The sequence below is a fragment of the Porcisia hertigi genome, chromosome 36 (assembly GCF_017918235.1).
Source record: "Porcisia hertigi strain C119 chromosome 36, whole genome shotgun sequence".
In the NCBI taxonomy this organism is placed as follows: domain Eukaryota; phylum Euglenozoa; class Kinetoplastea; order Trypanosomatida; family Trypanosomatidae; genus Porcisia; species Porcisia hertigi.
In genome coordinates, this window is record NC_090595.1 from 2535908 (window position 1) to 2555590 (window position 19683).

At 57.1% G+C, this 19683-nt stretch overlaps 6 protein-coding genes across 6 annotated transcripts; all 6 read left to right on the plus strand.

The window, feature by feature from the left end:
* Positions 1 to 189: 189 nt before the first annotated feature.
* On the plus strand, positions 190 to 1893 carry JKF63_00636 (uncharacterized protein; the record flags this gene model as incomplete). Its single annotated transcript, XM_067896687.1, has 1 exon — positions 190 to 1893. One exon carries the CDS (start codon positions 190 to 192, stop codon positions 1891 to 1893), a length of 1704 nt encoding a protein of 567 aa, XP_067752844.1.
* A 609-nt stretch (positions 1894 to 2502) lies between these two features.
* JKF63_00637 (uncharacterized protein) lies at positions 2503 to 3003 on the plus strand (the record flags this gene model as incomplete). The annotated part of the gene is made up of 1 exon (XM_067896688.1): positions 2503 to 3003. One exon carries the CDS (start codon positions 2503 to 2505, stop codon positions 3001 to 3003), a length of 501 nt encoding a protein of 166 aa, XP_067752845.1.
* A 970-nt stretch (positions 3004 to 3973) lies between these two features.
* On the plus strand, positions 3974 to 4756 carry JKF63_00638 (uncharacterized protein; the record flags this gene model as incomplete). Its single annotated transcript, XM_067896689.1, has 1 exon — positions 3974 to 4756. One exon carries the CDS (start codon positions 3974 to 3976, stop codon positions 4754 to 4756), a length of 783 nt encoding a protein of 260 aa, XP_067752846.1.
* A 1630-nt stretch (positions 4757 to 6386) lies between these two features.
* JKF63_00639 (uncharacterized protein) lies at positions 6387 to 9284 on the plus strand (the record flags this gene model as incomplete). The annotated part of the gene is made up of 1 exon (XM_067896690.1): positions 6387 to 9284. One exon carries the CDS (start codon positions 6387 to 6389, stop codon positions 9282 to 9284), a length of 2898 nt encoding a protein of 965 aa, XP_067752847.1.
* A 1283-nt stretch (positions 9285 to 10567) lies between these two features.
* JKF63_00640 (uncharacterized protein) lies at positions 10568 to 15349 on the plus strand (the record flags this gene model as incomplete). Its single annotated transcript, XM_067896691.1, has 1 exon — positions 10568 to 15349. One exon carries the CDS (start codon positions 10568 to 10570, stop codon positions 15347 to 15349), a length of 4782 nt encoding a protein of 1593 aa, XP_067752848.1.
* Positions 15350 to 18678: 3329 nt separating this feature from the next.
* On the plus strand, positions 18679 to 19203 carry JKF63_00641 (uncharacterized protein; the record flags this gene model as incomplete). Its single annotated transcript, XM_067896692.1, has 1 exon — positions 18679 to 19203. The coding sequence occupies one exon, from the start codon at positions 18679 to 18681 to the stop codon at positions 19201 to 19203; it is 525 nt and encodes a 174-aa protein (XP_067752849.1).
* Between the last annotated feature and the right edge of the window lie 480 nt (positions 19204 to 19683).

Consider the following 19683-nt stretch of genomic DNA (forward strand, 5'->3'; position numbering starts at 1 on the left):
CGCCCGTCTATTCCCCCTTCCCCCCCTCCATTCCCGCTGTCTCCTACCTGGTCTTGCTCCACATTCACACTCGCATAGATTCGACCACTTGTGAGGTGAGAGGAAGACATCAATATCGCAGCCCCTGTCATCTTATCTCCCTGAAGACAGTACACACCTGTACACGGATAGAGGACATTCATTTGTCTCATGTTGTCGCTTCTCATCAATCGATGTGACGCCGAGGCGGCAGACCTTCCACAGTTATTGCGACTACACGAACTGCTTTGTGCGGAGGAGGAGGGGGTTGGTGGTGGCTCCGCTGCGCTGCGCACCCCTGTAACTACCCAGACACCTTCTGCCCCACATCTGACTGAAGTGACGAGCGCGACCCTTAATGCCACTCGTGTTGCAGGAGATGCGGCGAGGGCAGCTGGGGACCGCACTGTGCTCGGTTTTCTACTACACCACTGCACCAACCCGGGAGAGGAGGCGGAGTACACAGGACTGCGGCAGCTACATGGATTGCTCCTCGAGGAGTCACGCATAGAAGATGCTAACAAGTCGGCTGATATGAAAACCTCGCTGCCCAGGGCACAGCCACCAACGACTGTGCCCGTCCATATCGCCCCAACTACCGCGGCGGACGTGATAAGCTCACTTGATCCACCCAATCAGCGGGTACCCTCAGGCACCATGATCATGACTGAGAAGCCGTTTGAAAATCCCTCTTTTGTATCGGCGCCCGAAGGCTCGAGACCAGCTCTTTCCTCTCCACTGGCCATCCCAGTGCCAATTGTACCACAAGCAAACGGCTGGAGGGGCACTACAACTTTCTTACCAGCGAGTGCGGAAGCATCGCCCCAACCGTTAGCCTCACCGGGGCCGAAACGCGGGGCGTCTGAGGATGCCACTATCGGTGTTGCAGCTGCTGCGGCTGAGAGCAATGTGATGGGTGCCGAGGCCAGTGTATTTGTCGCCAAGGCGTCTCCGGTGCACTCGACAGGCAGTGAACTCCCGCCCAGGACTGATAAAGATAGGCCGGTGAAAGACAGCTCGCAGTACCCCGCTTTGTCACTCCCTACTTCTGTCTCCGTCGGCGAAGAGATCTCGGCCGCACAAACAACCCGCGAAGTGCGTGCTGCAGGTGAGGGCGGACGTGGCAACTTGGAGGCTGTCACGTCCCCGCCGCTGCGCCGATTTCCGCAACACTTTTCCTCTGTTGGCCGCATGCCGTGTCCGATCGATGAGGTGCTCGCTGCGCGCAGTAGTGCGACTGTTAGGTTGCACAGAGGTGTTGGCACTGTTCAGTCGCTCTCTCCACTGCCACCAGCGTCGCGCCCCATGTCTGGGTTCGCGAGGCGCTTCATTTCTGGGCTCTACGAAGGAGTAGTACCTTCGCGCGATAGGAGAATGTCGTCACCCATACCCATTCCGAAAAAGCGTCACCTCCAGCCCTTATATCAGAGGCTCCCGACTGGGGGCGGTGCGAGGGCCGTCCGTGCTCATCGCGCTTCTTTGGAAAGGTCGGGAGAACATCCGGTGCAGCCGCGGCAGGCAAGGCAGGGTGCGGGCAATGTCCGTCTTCCGTTGCCACAGGAGAGGGTATATCAGTTCGCCCAAGAGGTCGTCACGCGGCCGCGCTTCTCCACACCAACCCCGCTCCAGCCTCCTCCCAAGCGCAGCGTTGGTGGTTTCGAGCCCGATCGGACCTGCCGCATTTCACCCTGCGCCGCGACGGGATCGCGTGCGGTAGTGCTTGACTCCCGCCCTGTGCGTCCTCATTCTTCTCTGGCACACAGCGGCCGGGGCAGCGGCAATGCATCTGCTGATGAGCCTCTCGCTGGCCTAATATTGATCGGCGCGCGCATCCCTCTTCCGTCTTTCCGCCCCGACTACTCGCGGCACCCCTGAAAGTGAGGCGCATGCTTACAAGGGAAGATGACCAGCGAATACGGTAGGGAAACGGGTGGGGCGGGAGGGAGGGGAGGGAGGGAGGGGAGAAGAGGCGGGGCACAGCGCCCACTACAGCAGTGTTGTCCCCCCTCTCTCCCCCTTATTGTGCGTGTTTGCATGCCGGACGTTCGTCCTCGCCCTACTCATATAGTTGTGGACGCAAACTCGCCCACCTACTGTCTCCCCTCCTCCCTCTTCCCCCAAGAAGTGCGAGTGACAGGAAACTCGAAGAAATGTCAAGGGTAAACACCGACCACAAACATACGCGCCGAACGCTGTGGGCGTCTGCAACCAGAGGTGCGCATGTTCGGTGAGGACACACCGGGTGTGCGTTGCGGTTCCGACTGCTTTCCCCGTCCTCCTCTCCCTCCCTTCCTCTCTCCTCTCCTCAGTTTTTTTTTTCTCACTGCGCCGCTATCTCACACCGCACCTTCCCTTTCCCCCCTCTTTGTTTATTTTCTCCCACCGCGGATTTTCAAAGTCGAAGTGAGTGAGCAGAGACAACGTACGCACGCCGTACAGCGACATCAGGATACATCTGTCACGCACACACACACACACACACACATGGAGGAGAACTATATCGAGGGTAACCTCGGCCCCATCTTCAACAATGCCGAGCCGCTGTCCCTCCCCATTGTAGCGCGCATTCTGCACGAGAAGCGCATGGGTGCTGAGGAGACAGACAAAATTAAAAGTGCACTAATTCAGCCCTGCTGTGAAGCGGTCGACATTTTGCAGGAGGACTGCTCGCCAGAGAGCACCGTGAACAGCCTGCACTCGAAGCGACTGCGACTGCGCGCCGATAGCGGCAGCTTCGCCAATGCACATTTGGCGGGTCTAGAAGTGGATCAAAATGGCTACGCGGTGTTGTCACCCGACGCCACCATGCCGCCCGCCGCTGCCCCGACAGCTGCGTCTCGAGCAGAGCGCATGAAGCCTTTCGAGATTATTTCTCTCACCATGCTGCGACCGACTACGACGCGGGAGGCAGTTGAGTTAATCCCATCGCTCTACCGCTTCGAGGATGCAGAGCTGGACGACGTCCTGGGCTTGCTATCCTTTTAAATGCGACTGCATCACTTGTCCGAAGCCTTCTTGTGTTTGCCGCACCCACGCTGTAGCGAATAGTGGAGTATCGTGTGACTGTACTCTGCAGACACTGCCGCCTGTCTCTCGCTTCTGATCGCTCTCTCGCGCTCACCCTCGAATACGTGGTTTAGGCGTTACAGTGTCACGAGCGATGCGCACGGAGGAAGAATCGTCGTCTTGTCGTTGGGCTAGCGTCAGTGCTTCACGGAAGCGCCGGCTCTCCCCAACTCTCTCTCTCTCTCTCTTGCGTGTTGTTGGTGTCTTCGTTTTGGTGCGACGGCTCTCCTTGTGTTATATATACATATGTTTTATTGGTGCTGTGCGACAAAAGGATTTATGTTGGGGTGAGAAGGGGGTTGGGGGGGGGGCAAAGGTCTGTGGCCCGCGCCTTCGTGAGGTCGACTTGCCCCGTACCTATGCGTGACATACACGTTTTTGGTTGAAAACGGCGTGGTAGGGGGACGACAGGAGAGGATCGGCGTTGGTACCTTTGGTTCTCATTTACAGCCCCCTCCAGCTTCCCCCCCCCCCCCCCCCCCGAGGACATGAATACCTGCCGTGTCGGGGAAAATAATGTAGTGTGACTCCTGGAGAGCGCTGGGAGAGTGCTGTGCATGTGCATGTGTGCATGTGTGTGTATATATATCCCCCTCTGCCCACTCTCTGGGGTTACTAATGCCATTGAAAACGTTTCGCATCATCATCTCACATATCCCCCCATCCCCCTCCCCCTCCCCTCCGCCAACCAAGCAGGTCGAAGCACTGGATCGTTTCGACAAAAGAAGCACGTGCACCCGCGCGTGAGGCAAACAGACGCCCCCTCCCCTCCCCCTCCCCCCCACACACCCACACACACCCACACCCACACCCACACACACACCCACACACACACACTCTTTCCCTGGAACACAGCGCCTGAGCATTTCTTACCCGTTCGCTCTCTACTATGGCCACTTACAAGCGAGAGGATCTGCGGCGCGTGAGCTTCACCAACTTGGATGAGCACTGTGATGAGGGCATCATTTACGAGCTGTGCTTGCAGTTCGGGCCTATTCAGAACATTAGCTGGCCTACTGAGGTGAATATCAATGGCATGCCACAGCGTGCTTCGCGCTGCTACGTCGATTTCGAGAATGTCGAGGACGCTAAGTACTGCTTCGAGGCCCTGTACAGAGCGCGCGTGAAGCTGTTCAATAAAGAGTTGCGCGTCTTCCATGCTAGTACTGAACTGGCGCAGGGTGGTGTTGTGGGCTCCCAGAAGAGCGGGGCTGCGGTGGTTGGCCTGCACGAGGTGGGCGCCAAGGTGGTGGTGCGTAATCTGGATTATCGCGTCACTGAGTTCGACGTGACGCGCTTCTTTGAAAGCTTTGGCCAATTCGCTGCACCGCCTCGTATGCTGTCTGATTCCGTGGGCAACTTTCGTGGTATCGTGGTGCTCTCGTACAAAACCTTTGAGGCGAGCGACCGTGTAATTCGTGACATGGACCAGAAGGTGTTCCGCGATCGCGTGATCTCGGTCAACTACGCACAGATGGAGGATGGTAGCGGGCGGCTGCACGGCACTAAAGAGGAGCGCGCAAACGCCGCTCTCATCCGCGAGGAGGAAAGACGTTACCGTGATCTTGTAGCGAGAGAGATGGCGGAGGTGCGACAAGAACGACAGCAAAACCGTGCCCAGGATGCTTCATGGGCAGAGAGGGTGAACGTGTACAACCGCCCACGTCACTGATGGCAAGAGAAAGGGGATGCTTGTTCTGAAGTGTTCACGTGTGGTGTGGCCACATCCGCGTTGGCTTGAGCACACTGGGGCAAGAGGTTATCAAGGCCAGGGTCTGCCTCCCCCATGCCCCCCCCCTCCCCTCCCCTCCCCTCCCCATAACCTGCACCTTCACTCCGTTCGTTGCCACCGCTATTCAAATACTTCATCAAGATGGCGCTTAGCTTCTGTAAAAAGCGGCTCAGGCTAGTCATCGTTTCCTCCCTCACTCGTTACGGGTCTGTTGGAGGAGAAAAGAGGAGGCTGTCCTATCATCGCTCGGCCATCTCCATGCGACCCCACCCGATGCCCCAGTGATCTGGTGACGACACTCAAATGGCATTGAGGTGATCAATTGCGGCCAGTGTTTCTGTTCTACGGTCTTCTCTCCCACACATGATTGGGGGTGGGGGGGGAGGGGGCAGAGAGAGGGACACCTCACTGGGGTGAGAAGAGTCCTGTCCCCCCTCCCCCCTCCCCCTCTCTCCCTCCTGCCAATACCGAGCCGCTTCTGGCGGGGGACAACATCCAGAACATACGACGGAGGGGAAGCTGAAACGATTTATCACTATAAATATCGGCGGTCAGATGCTGATTGGCATGTGGCGGCAGTACAACCAGCGACAGCGAACATGTTTGTGCCCCCTCCCCCTCCCCCCCCTCCTCACTGCGTGATAGAGTGTGGTAGCATGAGCGACTCTGAAGGATGTACCACGTGTTGATTGGTATAGAGCATATGCAATGCCATTTACAAATCGTGTGGGTGGACTTACTTCGATTAAGGGACCGCGCTCGGACCACCGAGTGGGCACTGCTGTAATGCGCGCGTAACGTTGTCATATTTTGTACCAAACACGATGGTTCCGTTGACAGCGCTGCGGCGGAGCGTGCGGGGGTGGGGTGGGGGGTTGACTTCGCATATACGATGCAGTATATGACAGACTGGATACACGCAGAGAAAAATATATCTCACAGCAGAGAGAGGGAGAGAACACAAGCAACATCACGTTTTTTTTTCTCAGCGCACATTGCATGTGCGTCGCCGTAACTGCTCTCACGCACGTGCAAGTATCGCTCGTCGTTCTATTCTCTCCTCCGCACATCCTCCCTGTTCTCTCCTCCTTTTCCTATATATCCTTCTGCTGCCAACTTGAATAGTTCCTGGGGTGAGTGCAGTGCTCACCACACCCCGCTCTGTCTGGCCCACTGTTTCACAGTCAGGGCTTCCGTGACATATCCACCTGCATGGCATAGAGTCAGAACTCCGGGCAGCGTGGCAACAGAGCACCTTCTCTACCCCCCCCCCCCTCCCCCCCCATTCTTGCACCGTAACACGATCATAGATACCCCCAAAGGTGTATTTCTGTTGTAAAGATTAATATATATATATATATGTGCACTTTAGATAGCCCCCGAGATAGATCCCGCACTCATACTCGCACAACCACATTGAAGACACGACACAGCTGGCAATCTCGCAGACACGATCCGCCTTCCCTTTACCCCCCCTGTGTTATCGCACTCTCATTTTTGTACGACTGAACGACAACAACACACGCATCAAGGCACTGAACTTTTGCGCCTGGCGCATCGTGCCACGAAGATGACAGGGGGGACGCTTCAGCGTGACGTTGAGGATCGCCTTCAGCGTGCACTGCAAGAGAACAGCGCTTTGAAGCTGCAGAGGAATAACTTGGAAGAGAAGCTCAGGAGGCTGCAGACACAGTTTCGCCGCCTTTGTGCGGACTGGCATCGGGCAAAAGGGAACGGCACTGTGATTGGGGACAGTGCCGTGGTGCGCTCTGCCTCCCCGTCGTCATCGTGGGCGGTGACATCATCTGTATTGCCCCACACCGCGGTCGATGCAGTGGTTGCAGGCTCCTCCACGACTCCCTTATCAAAGGGACGATTACCCCAGTTGAATCAGATTCAACGTGCGCGCACATCCTGTGGTGCGTCTAGGACGGCGACCCCGCCGTCTAAGAAGTTTGCCAGTTTAACGGAAGCCACAGGCGCCACCTCACCAGAGGTGAGCAAGGCGGAATTCGAGGCTTGCAAGGCAGCTCTCGCGCACGCGCAGCTGGAACTCCAGCAGGCGCGAGCGGCAGCTGCGACTTCTGCTCCGTCACGTCTTACTGCTCCCCTTGCCCCAAGCATGTCGACTGCCAGGTCAAGTGACACCATGACAGCTGCCTTGGCAGCCTCACGGGAGGAGTCAGCCCAGCTCCGTTCCCAGCTTCAGCAGGTTCGCGAGAAGCTTCACACCGCTCTACTCGTTCAACAACGGCAAGAGCAGGAGATGCAGGCAGGCCATGCCATACAGGGCCAGCAGCTGCTGGAGGCTCAGTACCGCGCTTCTATCGATGCCCTTACTTCTGAGAAACAGGAGCTGAGCTTGAAGGTGCGACTACTCGAGGCGGAGAAGCAGGCGTTACACTCCGTGACGGCGAGCAGCCCAGGCCCGACAGAGATGGCGACCTTACAGGGGGAGATGCACCGGAAGGCGAGCGAGGCCGCTCTCCTGAACAGCCGCCTTCAGTATGCCCAGAGTCAAGTCGAGACGTTGAAGGGTGAGTGTAACCGACTCATTGATGAGCTAAAGGCGGCGCATACGGCCCATGCTGAGACAAAGAAGGCCCTGTTCGCGGTAGAGCACGAGGTAGCGTCGCTGCGAGCGCGATGCGGGTCGATGACAGAGATGGAGCTGGCTCTCCAACGCAAGACAGAGGAAAGCATGCATCTCGAACAGGAACTGCTAAGGCTCGTTGGTTCGCTGCAGACGTGTCAGCGTGAGACAGAGGCGGCGGTTCGCCTCGAGTTCCAGAGCCGACTTAGTGAGGTTCAGGAGATGCGGGACATGTCCGAGCGGGAGAGGCGCGAGATAGAACGAAGGCTTCTCGACAGCCAGCACGATCTTGCCGAGGTTCGGCGTCGGTTGGAGAGCACACAGGAAGACTTCCAGCTTTACCGTGGCCAGGTGGCAAAGCTAGAGAAGGAGAAGAGTGTTTTGTCGGCGCAGGTTGCGTTCGCTGGCCACACGGCTGCTGCGGCCGCGGCGGCAGGTGCAGACCTCACGGATGACGATGTGCATCGCGCCCTGGCAGTGGCGGCCATCAAGAAACGCGGATCGAGGATATCGTCTCAGAGGCCGGGCATAGGTTTTAGGGGTGCTGCTCCTGCTGATGGAGGCGCTGCCACTGCCTCTCAAGGTGATGCTGTTGTCGGCACATCCACAACGGATGAGGCCACCGCCGCGCTTGATCTTTTCGAAGCCCTCGCGTGGGACAGCGACTGGGAGCAGGGCCAACTGCGCGAGGCTCTGGCCACAGCTGCAATGGATCTAGAGCTAGCCGAGACGCGCTGCCAACAGATGGCTGAACAGGTGGAGCAGTCTCGTGCGCTGTTGCGCACGGTGAGTGAGGAGCGAGACATGCTTCTGGAGGAGGGCATTTCCCTTCGTGGGCGTCTGACGCATGTTCAGACTGTTTTCGCCAAGCAGCAGCTCCAGGCGTATAGAGCAGCCGCCACAGTGAACGCACTCGACGCCGAGGGGCTCATCACCTTTTCTATTCACGGTCTCCAGAGCCAAGAGGAGGCTATGTGCCGTTCCATGGGCATCGCGGATCTCCGAGCACCCGTCTCCTTCTTTTTCACACTAGACGGGCTAGCCGACTATGAGTCGATGATGGGGCCCACGCTGCGCGCTCTCGATGACGTTGTGGACGTACGCTTCCAATATGAAGGTCTCGCAAGGGATGCTGTTACGCTGGCGACCATCGAGCAGACGACCTTCTGCTTCCAACTGCATTGCGCCACTGGAGAGACGAGCCGATTGGTTGCCATGGCAGAGCTACCGGGAACAGCGCTGCTCAGTGCACGTGAGGCTCCGGTGGAGGACACACTGAGACTCATCGATGGCGAGGGACACACAGTAGGGAGCATCCTGGTTGAGTTCTGCTGCGCTCGTCTAGTGTTGCCCACTTTGTTAGGTGCTCCTCTCTCCGACCCACGGGCCGGCGCGACCACTTTCACACTGTCAGCGCCAGAGATCAAGTCGGCCATGGTGGCGCTGCGCACCGTGCGCTACCTTCGCGTTCAAGTATTCCGCGCCGAGGGCCTAGCCCCCTCTGCAGGAGCAGGTACGGCGCCTCAGCCCTACGTGTTTTACACAGCCACTTCACCGCTCGGGGCCCTCAACTGCGTGCGGGACACTGTTGTGCGCCCCACTAATCGTGCCTTTACAACGGATCCCGTGTTTGATGCGGTGCCGGTGGATCATCGTGTGATTGTCGATCCGTCCCTGATACGGTTTGTGGCGTTTGGCGTGGTCAGTTTTGTTGTCTTCGACGAGCGCGCCGCTGACGTGCAGGCTAACCTCGGTGTGGTGGAGGTGGCGCTACGTCCGCTGCTGGGCTCACCGCAGGCGACCATTCAAGTCTCAGAAAAGTTGCACCCACATGGAACGCTGAGTGTTGGGCTCTCGTGGGTGTCTGGCGCTTGAAGTGCGCGCATCAGTGGACGTGCGTCTTTGAGGCGTGTGCTGTGTCCCGATGAGCGTCGCCGTCGTGGGTGGCTGACTTTTTTTTTCCACTTTGCTATATATTTCTACTCACTTCCGCTTCCTTCTGGAGTGAATTTCCACCGCATGGCCTCGTGTCATGCTCCTCCCTCCCCCAGCACACGATCACAAACCGATACACTCACAGGCATACGTCATCCGGTACACGGCTACTTGCTTGGAGGCCTTTCGAAATGCGTACGATCGGGTGTGAAGCGTTGGACTCGCTACGGGATGATTGTCAGTGTCACGGACCACGCGCTTGAACTCTCATCGTGATGGCAGTTTTTGTGTGTGTGTGTGTGTGTGTGTGTGGAGAGCGACTTGCGAATGCGGCATCACTTCACCAGTGATTCTCTTCCCGAATCCCAACACGAATTGAGAGGGGGGGGGGACGTTCTACGGGCGGGGCGCACCTTTACGGAAAGCGCAAGATTTCAATCAAAGTGGTGCAGGCGATGACTTATGTGCATGTTTATGCGCACAACGAAGGGTGAACATCCCGTCTTCCTCGCTACGCCCTATTCACGTCTGCCCCTACCAGTGATGTAATCCGCTTTCCAACCGTACCCTTCTCCTCCCTTCTCATGTCTCCGGCCCGAGGTATTTTGGAAATTCGATCTCTCCCTCCTTGTTCTCGTTTGCGTTCATGAGTGGCGCGCACGCGTGTGTGTACGCGCCTGTGTCTCGTCGTGTGCGTTCACGCTTTCAACAACGAAGCAGGCGAAGCCTAACAAGCACTCACCTGGCCAAAGCGCCTGCACAGTCTATCCCTCGCTTTTCGCTTATTCGCCGCCTCCCGCTCCGTGTCGCCCCCGTGTCTTCCAGACGCACACAGGGGGATCACATACACATATACACACATATGTTTATATACAAACACACGGCAAACCTCAACACACGGCTTGCTCTCGTCTTGTGGCTTCATATTTTTCTTGTTTTTCAGTGTTGTAGCCCCCCTCCCTCTCCGCCCGCCCGCTGCGCCTCTGGCCTAGTGCTGTGTACACAAACGCATCAGATCCGTCCCCAAATTTTCGATTCTACATATCGCGTGCATAAAAAAGACCGCACCGCCCCCGTCACCGCCACTGCCCCCGCCCCACTTTTTTGTTGGTTTGTTTTTATTCTCGAATATTTTGGGTGCTCCATCACCGGTCATTATCCTCTCTCTTTCCTTCTCTTCCCCCCTCCCCCACCCCACCCCCCACTCCCTCATTGAACGGCACATGGGTGACTCGCAGCATTCACCTCCATACGGTCGGTGCGGCCCCGTGCCTTCCAGTGTCGATGTGAACTCTACGATGGCGGCCAACAGTACAGGGCTTCGCTACTCAGGTGTTCTTTCACCGCTGGCGTGGCAAGCGCCACGCCCTAACTCCCCTGTGTCTCTTACTGTGCTTGGCTTGAATCGCCGAGACACTCTGTCCACATCTTCCACAGCCCCGTCGAACGTGTCGCTGAGTGCAGGTCATCGCCGGCAGCACCCACGAGGCCCCGAGCACCGCGGTGTGCCGGCCCTAACGCCATCATCGTCATGTAGTTCACGAGTGATGGACGCAGTCGGCACTGCGGGCTCGCCCCTTTCTGTCGATGCCGCGAGCCCGCTGACCTTGACGGAGCGGGCTGTCCTCCTTGGAAGATTGAGAGGGTTTCACGACTTCGCAGAGCGGTTACCAGGTTACTACACGGGCGATCGCGTTGCATCTGCTGCAGTGGTTTCGAGAAGAAGCAACGCAGACGCGGTTGTTCAAGGCTTTCAGTTCCCTGAGCAACCGCGGGTACTGGAGCGGCCACTGGCGCTACCTTCTCAGCAGCAGCAGCAGCAGCCGTCGGGGAGTGCACAGAAGTTAGTGCCACTTCCCTCCCCCGTAGTTGGTGCTCCACAGCAAGGCAAAGCAGGGGTTTCTTTTCCCAAGTCATGTGATGCCTCGATCACGTGCGAGGTGGCCAACGTCAGCATCATGAGCGTTTTGTCCGAGGCCTCTCACAGGCGCCCGGATGAGGCAGGACGTTTAGAAAGGAGCAGCTGCAAGGAGGGTGAGGAGGATCGCCCGGCGACGGCGCCGGCTGCTGGCCCCCCGCGGATGAATGGCACCTCCCCCAGCCTCAACCATGCACCTGACACGGAGGCGCCGCCAGGTGTGACCGAGACCTTTCACCGGTACCTGGAGCAGACGCGTGAAAGAATACTCTGCGCGGACATCAGTGACAGCGACCGCGCCTCGGCTCTCGACGGACTGCTCATACGTTGCCTAGAGCTGTTTGGCCTACTGAGGGACATGTACACCGTGATGAACGCGCAAGGCCCATTCGTTGACCGCAAGAACCTCTCGATGGTGAAGGTGTTGCCATACGATGAAGTCTCCTCCTCCACGTCGTCATCGGTGTCGTCCGTATCGAGCGTCCAGCTGAGTGCTGCATTAAGGACACAAAGGAGCCGAATCGGCGACAAAGGCTCACTGCTTCTACCCACAACGCGACCTTTGAACTCGCACCTGCCTCCACTATCCAGGGGGCCGTTGGCTGCTGCTACTGGAGTGCGTCCACAGGATGCTTTCGAGCGGGGCCGTCGCACGAGTACGAGCAGCTGCAGCAGCGGTGTGGCGTGCATTGATGTGGTGAACAACTACTATGTGACGAGGCTAATTGGCGTCGGGGCGACGGGGCGCGTGTACCTAGCGATGGAGAGGAAGAGCTGTAAGATGTACGCCATCAAAACTGTGACACGCAACAGTCGCAAGACCATCGGCCGCCGCTTTCCCGTGGTGTCGTTGAGCGCCTCGGACAGCGAGGCGCTGCGGTCGGAGGGCTCTTTGCTGGCGTCGACGATCACGTCAGAGGGCGAGGCGCTGCCGTTGGGCGGCCCGCTGCTGGGGGGCTCGCGCTCTGAAGGCGCCGTTGCACGCGGGGACAGAAACCCTATCTCCAACGCCGCTCTTTCTCTCGTGCGGCCGCTGTCGATTGCCATGGACTCAGCTTCTCCGACGATGCGGCAGGACGACGTGCAGGACGGCCTGAACGTGAGTCTGCGCGAGTCGGCGATCGAGTCGCTCGTTCATTTGGCCACTATAAGCCACCCGAGTGACTCGGTGATCCCGTTTGTGGCGAGCGCAACTGTGTCCGTCTCGGCCATGCCCTTCAGCAGCCCTGACGGCGAAGTCCATAATGGAGCTAAGAGAATGCCACCACTGACAAGTACTGGCAAGTATCCGACGGCTCCCAGCACACCACCCCACGGAGGCGACACTGCGCCGCATGCGACCGTGATAAGGTCGGCAAAGGGGTGTGGGAGTGCCGGCGCCGACGGCACCAGCAGGTCTCTCAACTCAACGCCTACGGCTGAGCTGTCGCCCGTAGAGCGGGAGATCCGCATCATGCGGCGCGTGCGCAACCACCCGAATGTTGTGCGGCTGAAGGAGGTGATCGACGATGAGGAGGAAGATTCGGTGCACCTCGTCATGACGTACGCCGAAAACGGTCCTCTTACCGTGATGCATGGCTTTGACACCACGCTCGGTTGCGCACCATGTGACGTCGTGCGTCCCTTCTCTCGATGCACTCGTTTGCTGCACCAGCTCGCAGAGGCTCTCATCTACGTGCACCGCCAGCGAATTGTGCACAACGACGTGAAGCCGGACAACATTCTTCTTACTGAGGCCGACAACATCCTTCTCACTGACTTCGGTGAGAGCGTCTTGATCTCAAAGAAGCCGGCGCATCTCTCGACGTCGCACGTGTCCATATTCCCATCCGGGGGGGAGGGGCTCAACACAAGTGTTTTAGTGCCACATAACCGCTGGAAGTCTTCCCGCGGTGAGGGTGACAGCTGGGCAGCCTTGAGCACGACGGATCGCCCACCTTGGTGCCCTTACGTGATGGGGCACAACGCGAACCTGTCGCAGATGGTGACGGAGGTGTCTTTCCTGCCAGACTCGTCTATGTTCCTGGCCGCTGGGGTAGATGTGGAGGGTCGGCTCAAAGAAAACCGGTCAGCTATCGGCACCCCGGCCTTCGCAGCACCGGAGCTCATCATGAACAGTACGTGCAGCTACGATTCTGATGCGTGGTCTTTCGGAGTGGTGCTTTACTCGGTCATCTTTGGCCGCCTGCCGTTCGCCGCAGCGACGATCAGCGACACGTTCGACGAGATTCTGCATTCGTCGCTGTCGTTTCCAGCCCTGGAGGAGGTCCCACAGCGTGTGGGCATGACGGAGACAGCGTACGATCAGTGGGTGGAGCTCTGCACAAAGCTGCTGGTGCGAGAGCCGCAACAGCGACTGCCGCTCTCAGCGGTGCTGCGGCACCCGCTGTTTCGCAGACCGTCGGTCCTGAGCTCAAGGTCATTCATATCGGTTACGGGTGGCATGGAGATTTCTCGTGCTCGATATCCACCGAGCGGCCTTCATTGCGACTTGTCCTCTGCGCCCAACCGACGGCGTTCGTTCCGCAGCAACGCGGTGTCACTGCTGCCCTCCGGAAGAGAGGGCCCACACCTGTTATCCCGGACTGTGCGCGCCACAGTATCAACAGCGATGCCCCGAGAGGCCGCTGCCGCTGCTGCGAGCGCTCTTTCCAGCGAGCGGTGCAGCGTCGACAAGTCTATATCTCAGTTGACCAAGACGAGTAGCGCGGGCCGAGACGACACCCTTGAGAGCCAACCGGTGCAGACCGCGACTAGCAAAAACCAAAACTCCTCGTGTTTTGCCGGTTCCGGCGATTCATCGACTTGGACGAGCCCACCACTGTCTACCGCGAGCCCTGCCTGCGCCCGCAAAGCAACTATCGCCGACGATGGGGTGCTGCAGGCGTCGCCGGACGTCGAGCCAGGTTCAGCGACCCGCCTTGAGCGCAGCTCCGCAACGCAGGATTCCCCGCTCACGGGGCGATACTCCTTGCTGGGCGCGTCGACTGGTTCCACAGCTTCTTTTACTGCCACGGAGCAGCTCAGCAGGCTGCGAGAGAATACGCTCGTGTACAACCAGTGCTCCGCCGGCCGAAGCAGCAGCCCAAGCGAAAGTTTGATCAACCCATCCCTCTTCTCGACATCGATCGCATCTGGCGACTCACCACCAGACCACATTGTGACGCCGGTGATGCAGTTGACGAGCTGCACTGAGTTTGCCTCACCATCGCCGCGTCCTATCACGCGCGCCGGTAGCAGCACCCCCGAACTTAGCTGGAGTGAGGCTGAGGGGAGCCAGCAAGGTAAACACGACCGACAAGGATCAAGTGCTGCCCCTGCCCCTGCCCCTGCCCCTGCCCCCGCCCCTGCCCCCGTCCCTGTCCCTGCCCCTGCTTCTGGCTCTGGTACTTCCACTACCCCGGAGGCTCTTCCTGGGGCAGCGCCTCCAATGTGGCTATCGTCGACGCCCTTAGGAGGATGTGCGCGCACCAGCGGAGCTGGGCAAGAGTCCCACGAGGGCACTAAGATGCCAGTGCGATGCGTCCACGAAGGCCCCACTGGAGAGGAGCCGTGCGAAGGCGAGCGTGGCAGTGTCGCAGACTTCAACGGCTTCTCGTACTGGGACTCCTCCATGAGCGAGCTGGCAGACAGCCGTGGCAGCGAAGTCGAGGAAGTGCAAGAGGAGGAGAAAGTCAGTAGGGTATCGCAGCAACTGAGTCCACACCCGCGGCGGTCCCCTAGACCCTCGCTGGACTCTCGAAAATGTGTTAAACCGCTTGTCTCTGTCCAGGAAGTTAGCACTCGACATGAGGGACAGAAGGACAGATGTAAACACGTGCAGTTTATGCCCGGTCTCTCTGCCGGGGACGCGACAATTGCGCTCGGTGGTTGTTGTAACTCTGCCACTCCAATGTTATTGTCACCAAGGGCGCGTGGGGCGAAGGCGCTGACGCAGCAACGGGTCTCAAAACCCTCGCCTCCGTCTGAGGAGCTAAAGGCGGACGGCGGCGGCCGTGTTCGCTTGTCGTCACTCAAATCTTCGTGCAAGTCGGCGTCTGAGTTATCCCCTGCAAAAACCAAATCGTGGCCCTGGCGTCATCGCTAAGTAGTCTGTGCCCATGTCTGACAAGGAGAAAAACGTGCGTCTTCCACTTTTGCTGACACTCCCGCGGCTTCTTTTGGTTTCAGTTTCCAGTCCGTGAACTCGTGTCTGTCCGTCTGTGTCTGTGTGTGTCTGCATGCCTCTCTCTCTCTCTCTAAGCTCTTGGATTTTTTTTTAGCACGTATGCAGAAGTTCGGAGCTCGCTCTGGTGCGGGCATGCGTTTGTGTGTGTGTGTGTGTGTAGGTGGGGAGAGGGTCTAGCGCCGCAGTGAGCGGTGAACGGGTGCGCTGTCAGGAGGTTGGGGCGAGGTGCGCCGCCTCTGTTCACTTTTTCTCCTCTTTTCGTTAATTCACACACCATACGCAGGAGACACCTTTTTGCATTTCTCTCGTTCTCTGTTTTGGCCCATTGGCCGGGTTCGCTCTTGTTTGGTTTTCTTCTGGTGTATCTTTCTCGGGTCATGATGATGATGATGATGATATAAACGCTCGTGGGAATGCTCACAAACAAAGCAGGCATACTTGCTCCTGTTCTCTTTGCGCTTCGTGTAGCCCCTGCACCTCATTTTCGTGAAATGCCTTGTTTTTGACTCTTGGAACGACGTTTGTGCTTGCGTCTTCATTTACTGTCTTGTTTTTTGGTTGCGTGTGTTTGCTTCGCTTCTCCACCTCTACCCCATCGCTGTCTAGGCCTTGAGGTCCCCCGCTTACTCCCTTACTTCAACTCTCTCTGATACATTTTCCCTGTTTTTTTTTCGATTACACGTTTCTTTAAACATAGGCGATTTTTTATGTATCCAACCAAACCCCCTCCCTCCATTCATCTCATGCCCCACTTCCCCCTCCCCCCCTTTTTTTTCTTCCCCCCCTCCTCCTCCTCCCCCTTACCCAATTGACAGCTCTCTACGTATACATACATATACACAAACTGTGTGTGTACATGCATGACGCATGTATACTCGTGCGCATGCCATCTAACAACCACACCGGATGGGTCCGTTGAGATGACTGTACTAGTTGTTTTTTCCTTTGGTAACTGCTCTTTGCTTGTAGAGTCCGTGCTCACAGAGCGCCCCCCCCCCCACACCCAACTGCGCGCAGTTTTCTACCGCGCCCATTTCCCTTTCTCTTTCTTGTCGACTGCTTGATGTGCACATCCTCTTGCTTCCCTTTTTTCGCTTTCCTTTGCTGCCTGGAGCCCGTAGGGCATGCGCTTGTGACTTCTCTATGGACAGACAGTCAGTATCGCGCGTAGCGGTCTGCACCCCCCCCCCTCCATATCTTTTTCTTCCCCGCGTTCAGGCTCCCCGCGTGCTGCGCTCAGTGGTGGGCGGTGAGGCGCCTGTGTGTCTCCGTATGTCTGCTTTTCAAAGAGTTTTTTTTTCTGTCTTTATATGCATTTTGCTCTTTTCCGAACACCTTATTTTTCGTGTCTTGTGATACTCGTCTGCGTCTTCACGCGAAGCCTCTTTCCCCTCCCTCCCTCCCTCCCTCTCTCATATATACACGCACACCCACACGCACTCCACCCTCTCTCTTCCCCCCCTTTTCTCTCAAAACATCTATTCCCCAGCTTCTAGTGGGTGTGCAGCCCTATCCCTCCTCCATCCTCCCCTTCCTGGTCCTCATTCTCGCGAACGGTCTGTGTTCCCCTCGCTTTTTATGCGTCTTTCTCCCTCAATTTTTTTTTCTTGAATCGTTTTTTTTTTCGTTTGTACACATACACACACGTATATATACATACATATATACACACATAACAAAGGTGGATGCGTTATGAGTGTACGGAAAAGCAAAAGTGAGGAGAGTACCCCCCCCCCCCCCCCCGGTGCACACACACACACAAAAAGAGGTGCAGTGCCTCGCCTCTTCATACAGAGCTGAGTTATGCGTCCTTTGTAGACTAAGGTGCATAGCGGTACACTTTTCCTTTTTCTTTTGGTTCTTCACGCTTCCCTCCCAGGGGTTTCAAGCTTTCTTGTCACCAGGCGTGCGTGTGTACGCATCAAGTTAAGAGACTGTGAGAGGGAGGAGGGAGGAAGAGGGGCTCGGTAAGTATAGTCCGCTATCCTAGAGGGCAGGTGTCTCGTTCTCGTTGTTGAGGGGGCCCTCCAAGGGCGGTGGTGCGAGGCTCTGACGCACTTTTTTTTTGTTGTTGTTGCAGCTTTCTTTGCTCTCTAGTTCCCAAACTCCGTTATCATATCTTTGTGCGAGTGCACCGCTTTTGACCCAGCGTCTGGTGTTTGTGCGGTGTGCTGTCGATTTATACTTATGTGTCTCGTTCCCCCCCCCTCCTCCCCTCCTTCCCCCTCTCCCGGCGCTTTGTGTCCCCCTTTCCGTTTTTATTTTTACGTATTCGCTTGTCTGTCGTTTTGGTGTTTTGATGTCTCTGCCTTTCACTCTCTCGGTGTTATTAAAGTGTGCTACGCATTTGCCTTTTACTTGTGGTGATTATACACACAGGTGTCTGTGTGTGTCTGTGTATGTCTGTGTGTCTCTGTGTGTGTGTAATAACCCCCGCCCCCTCCCTCCTGTCCTTCCCCTCTTCGTTTTCATCTCACCAATTACACAGTGTAACAACACTGAGGAATCCCCCTCCTCCCCCCCGTCCCCCATCCCCCACCCCCTCGCTTAATCTTTTTCTCTCTGGGGCTACTGCGCTCGTCTCACAGATTGGTTGTCTTTGCTGCTTGATCGCTACCAATTATAGTATACATCGGTACACTGGCACATGAAGCCTGCGTAGGAGTACCGTCGCACTTTATGCCATCGTTGGCGCCCTGATGAGATAGTCGTCATGGGTGTGGGATGTCCATTGAGTTGTGCAGCAACAGGGTCGAGAAAAGGAGGGCTTGTGCTGTCGCTTAGTGGCTCTCGATTCCACTTGCTTTTCCTCTACTCTGGTTTCCCTGGGTGACACGGTAATGTTAGGGCATAATGGCGCGGTGCTTCTTGTCTCGCGACCGCTTTCTCATTCTCGCTATGCCGCACACCGACGTGTATGTTCAACTGTATTTGTCATGAACGCCTCTCCTTTAACCTCCTTTCCTTTTCCATCTGTGTTGCATCATCGTATGCTGCCTCTTTCCCTTCCTCCTCTCCTCCTCCTCCTCCTCCCATACATACATACACCCACACCCCCACACACGATAATTGTGCATGTGCATGTGTGTGTTTTTCAACAACGCTGTGCGGGCCCACCCGCAGTGCATTCGACTGTGCGAAAACGCACAGGAGCGGTGCGCACACACAGCGAAAATAATTGCAAGTTAACGCGCGCACCCTCGGTGAGGTGAAAGAAACACAAACCAGGTCGGTTCTGCTGCGGCACCATGCTCCGACCCGGTCGCACGCTGCTAGCGGAGGTGACGACTATCAACAGCAGCACGGCGTCTGTAAGCGGCCGTCTAATACGGATTCGAAAGAAAAGCAAATGGATCGATCGGCACAGCACACGCGTGCCGCACAACGGCAAAGATATTTGGTATTTTGGCGATCAGCCCAGCTGCGCGCTGTGCCATGTACGATTTCGCTACAAGCAAGACTACGAGGCACACAAGGAGAGCGAGTTGCATGTGAATCGGCTTCGGTGGGTCGAGACGATGTCCTGGTGGAAGGAAACGGGCGAGCCGGCATACCTCAAGGCAGCCGACGAGAAGTGGGCGTGGTTTGAGAAAAATGTGTTGCCCATCAAAGCGCAAGAGATGGGCTGCACTCTAGACGAGGCACGTCGCGTGTACAGACAGGCGACATTGACCGAGACCCCTTCATGGCACCGAGCGCTTCAATCTCCTACCGTCAAACAAGAGGTCAGGGAGCCTCGGGATCAGCGGTGGCCGGCCTCTCCGAAATGGTGATGCATGGCGCAGGAAGGGGAGATAGGGGTGGGTGGGTGTGAGTGGGGTGGACTTCGATCCACTCATACACAGACGCACACAGAGTCAGTGAGGCCCTTGTGTGCGCGTGTGTGTCTCTTTGCATTTGTGTATGCTGCCGCCGCCGATCTCCCCTTCCTTGTGACGCTCTTGTCCGTTTTTTCGTGTTTTTCTCCCCTTGTTTTTCTGTGCATGGGCGACGGAGAAGGGGAGGGGGGGGGAGAAAGGAATGTCGGTGTTGTGTAGTCACGATGCGTTACTGCCCGTTTTTCTTGCGTTTATTATTTAGTGGTGTGCGTACACAAACACTCACCCCCCCTCACCCCCCCCAAAAAAAACGAATCCCAAACGGGTCTTCATTTCCATGAGTAATGCAAAGGGCGGTTTCATGTCGCTTAGCCTGGGCGTGAAGGGAAGAGGGATTAAATTCTTTTTCGGCCGCACAGGGTTTCGTACCCCACC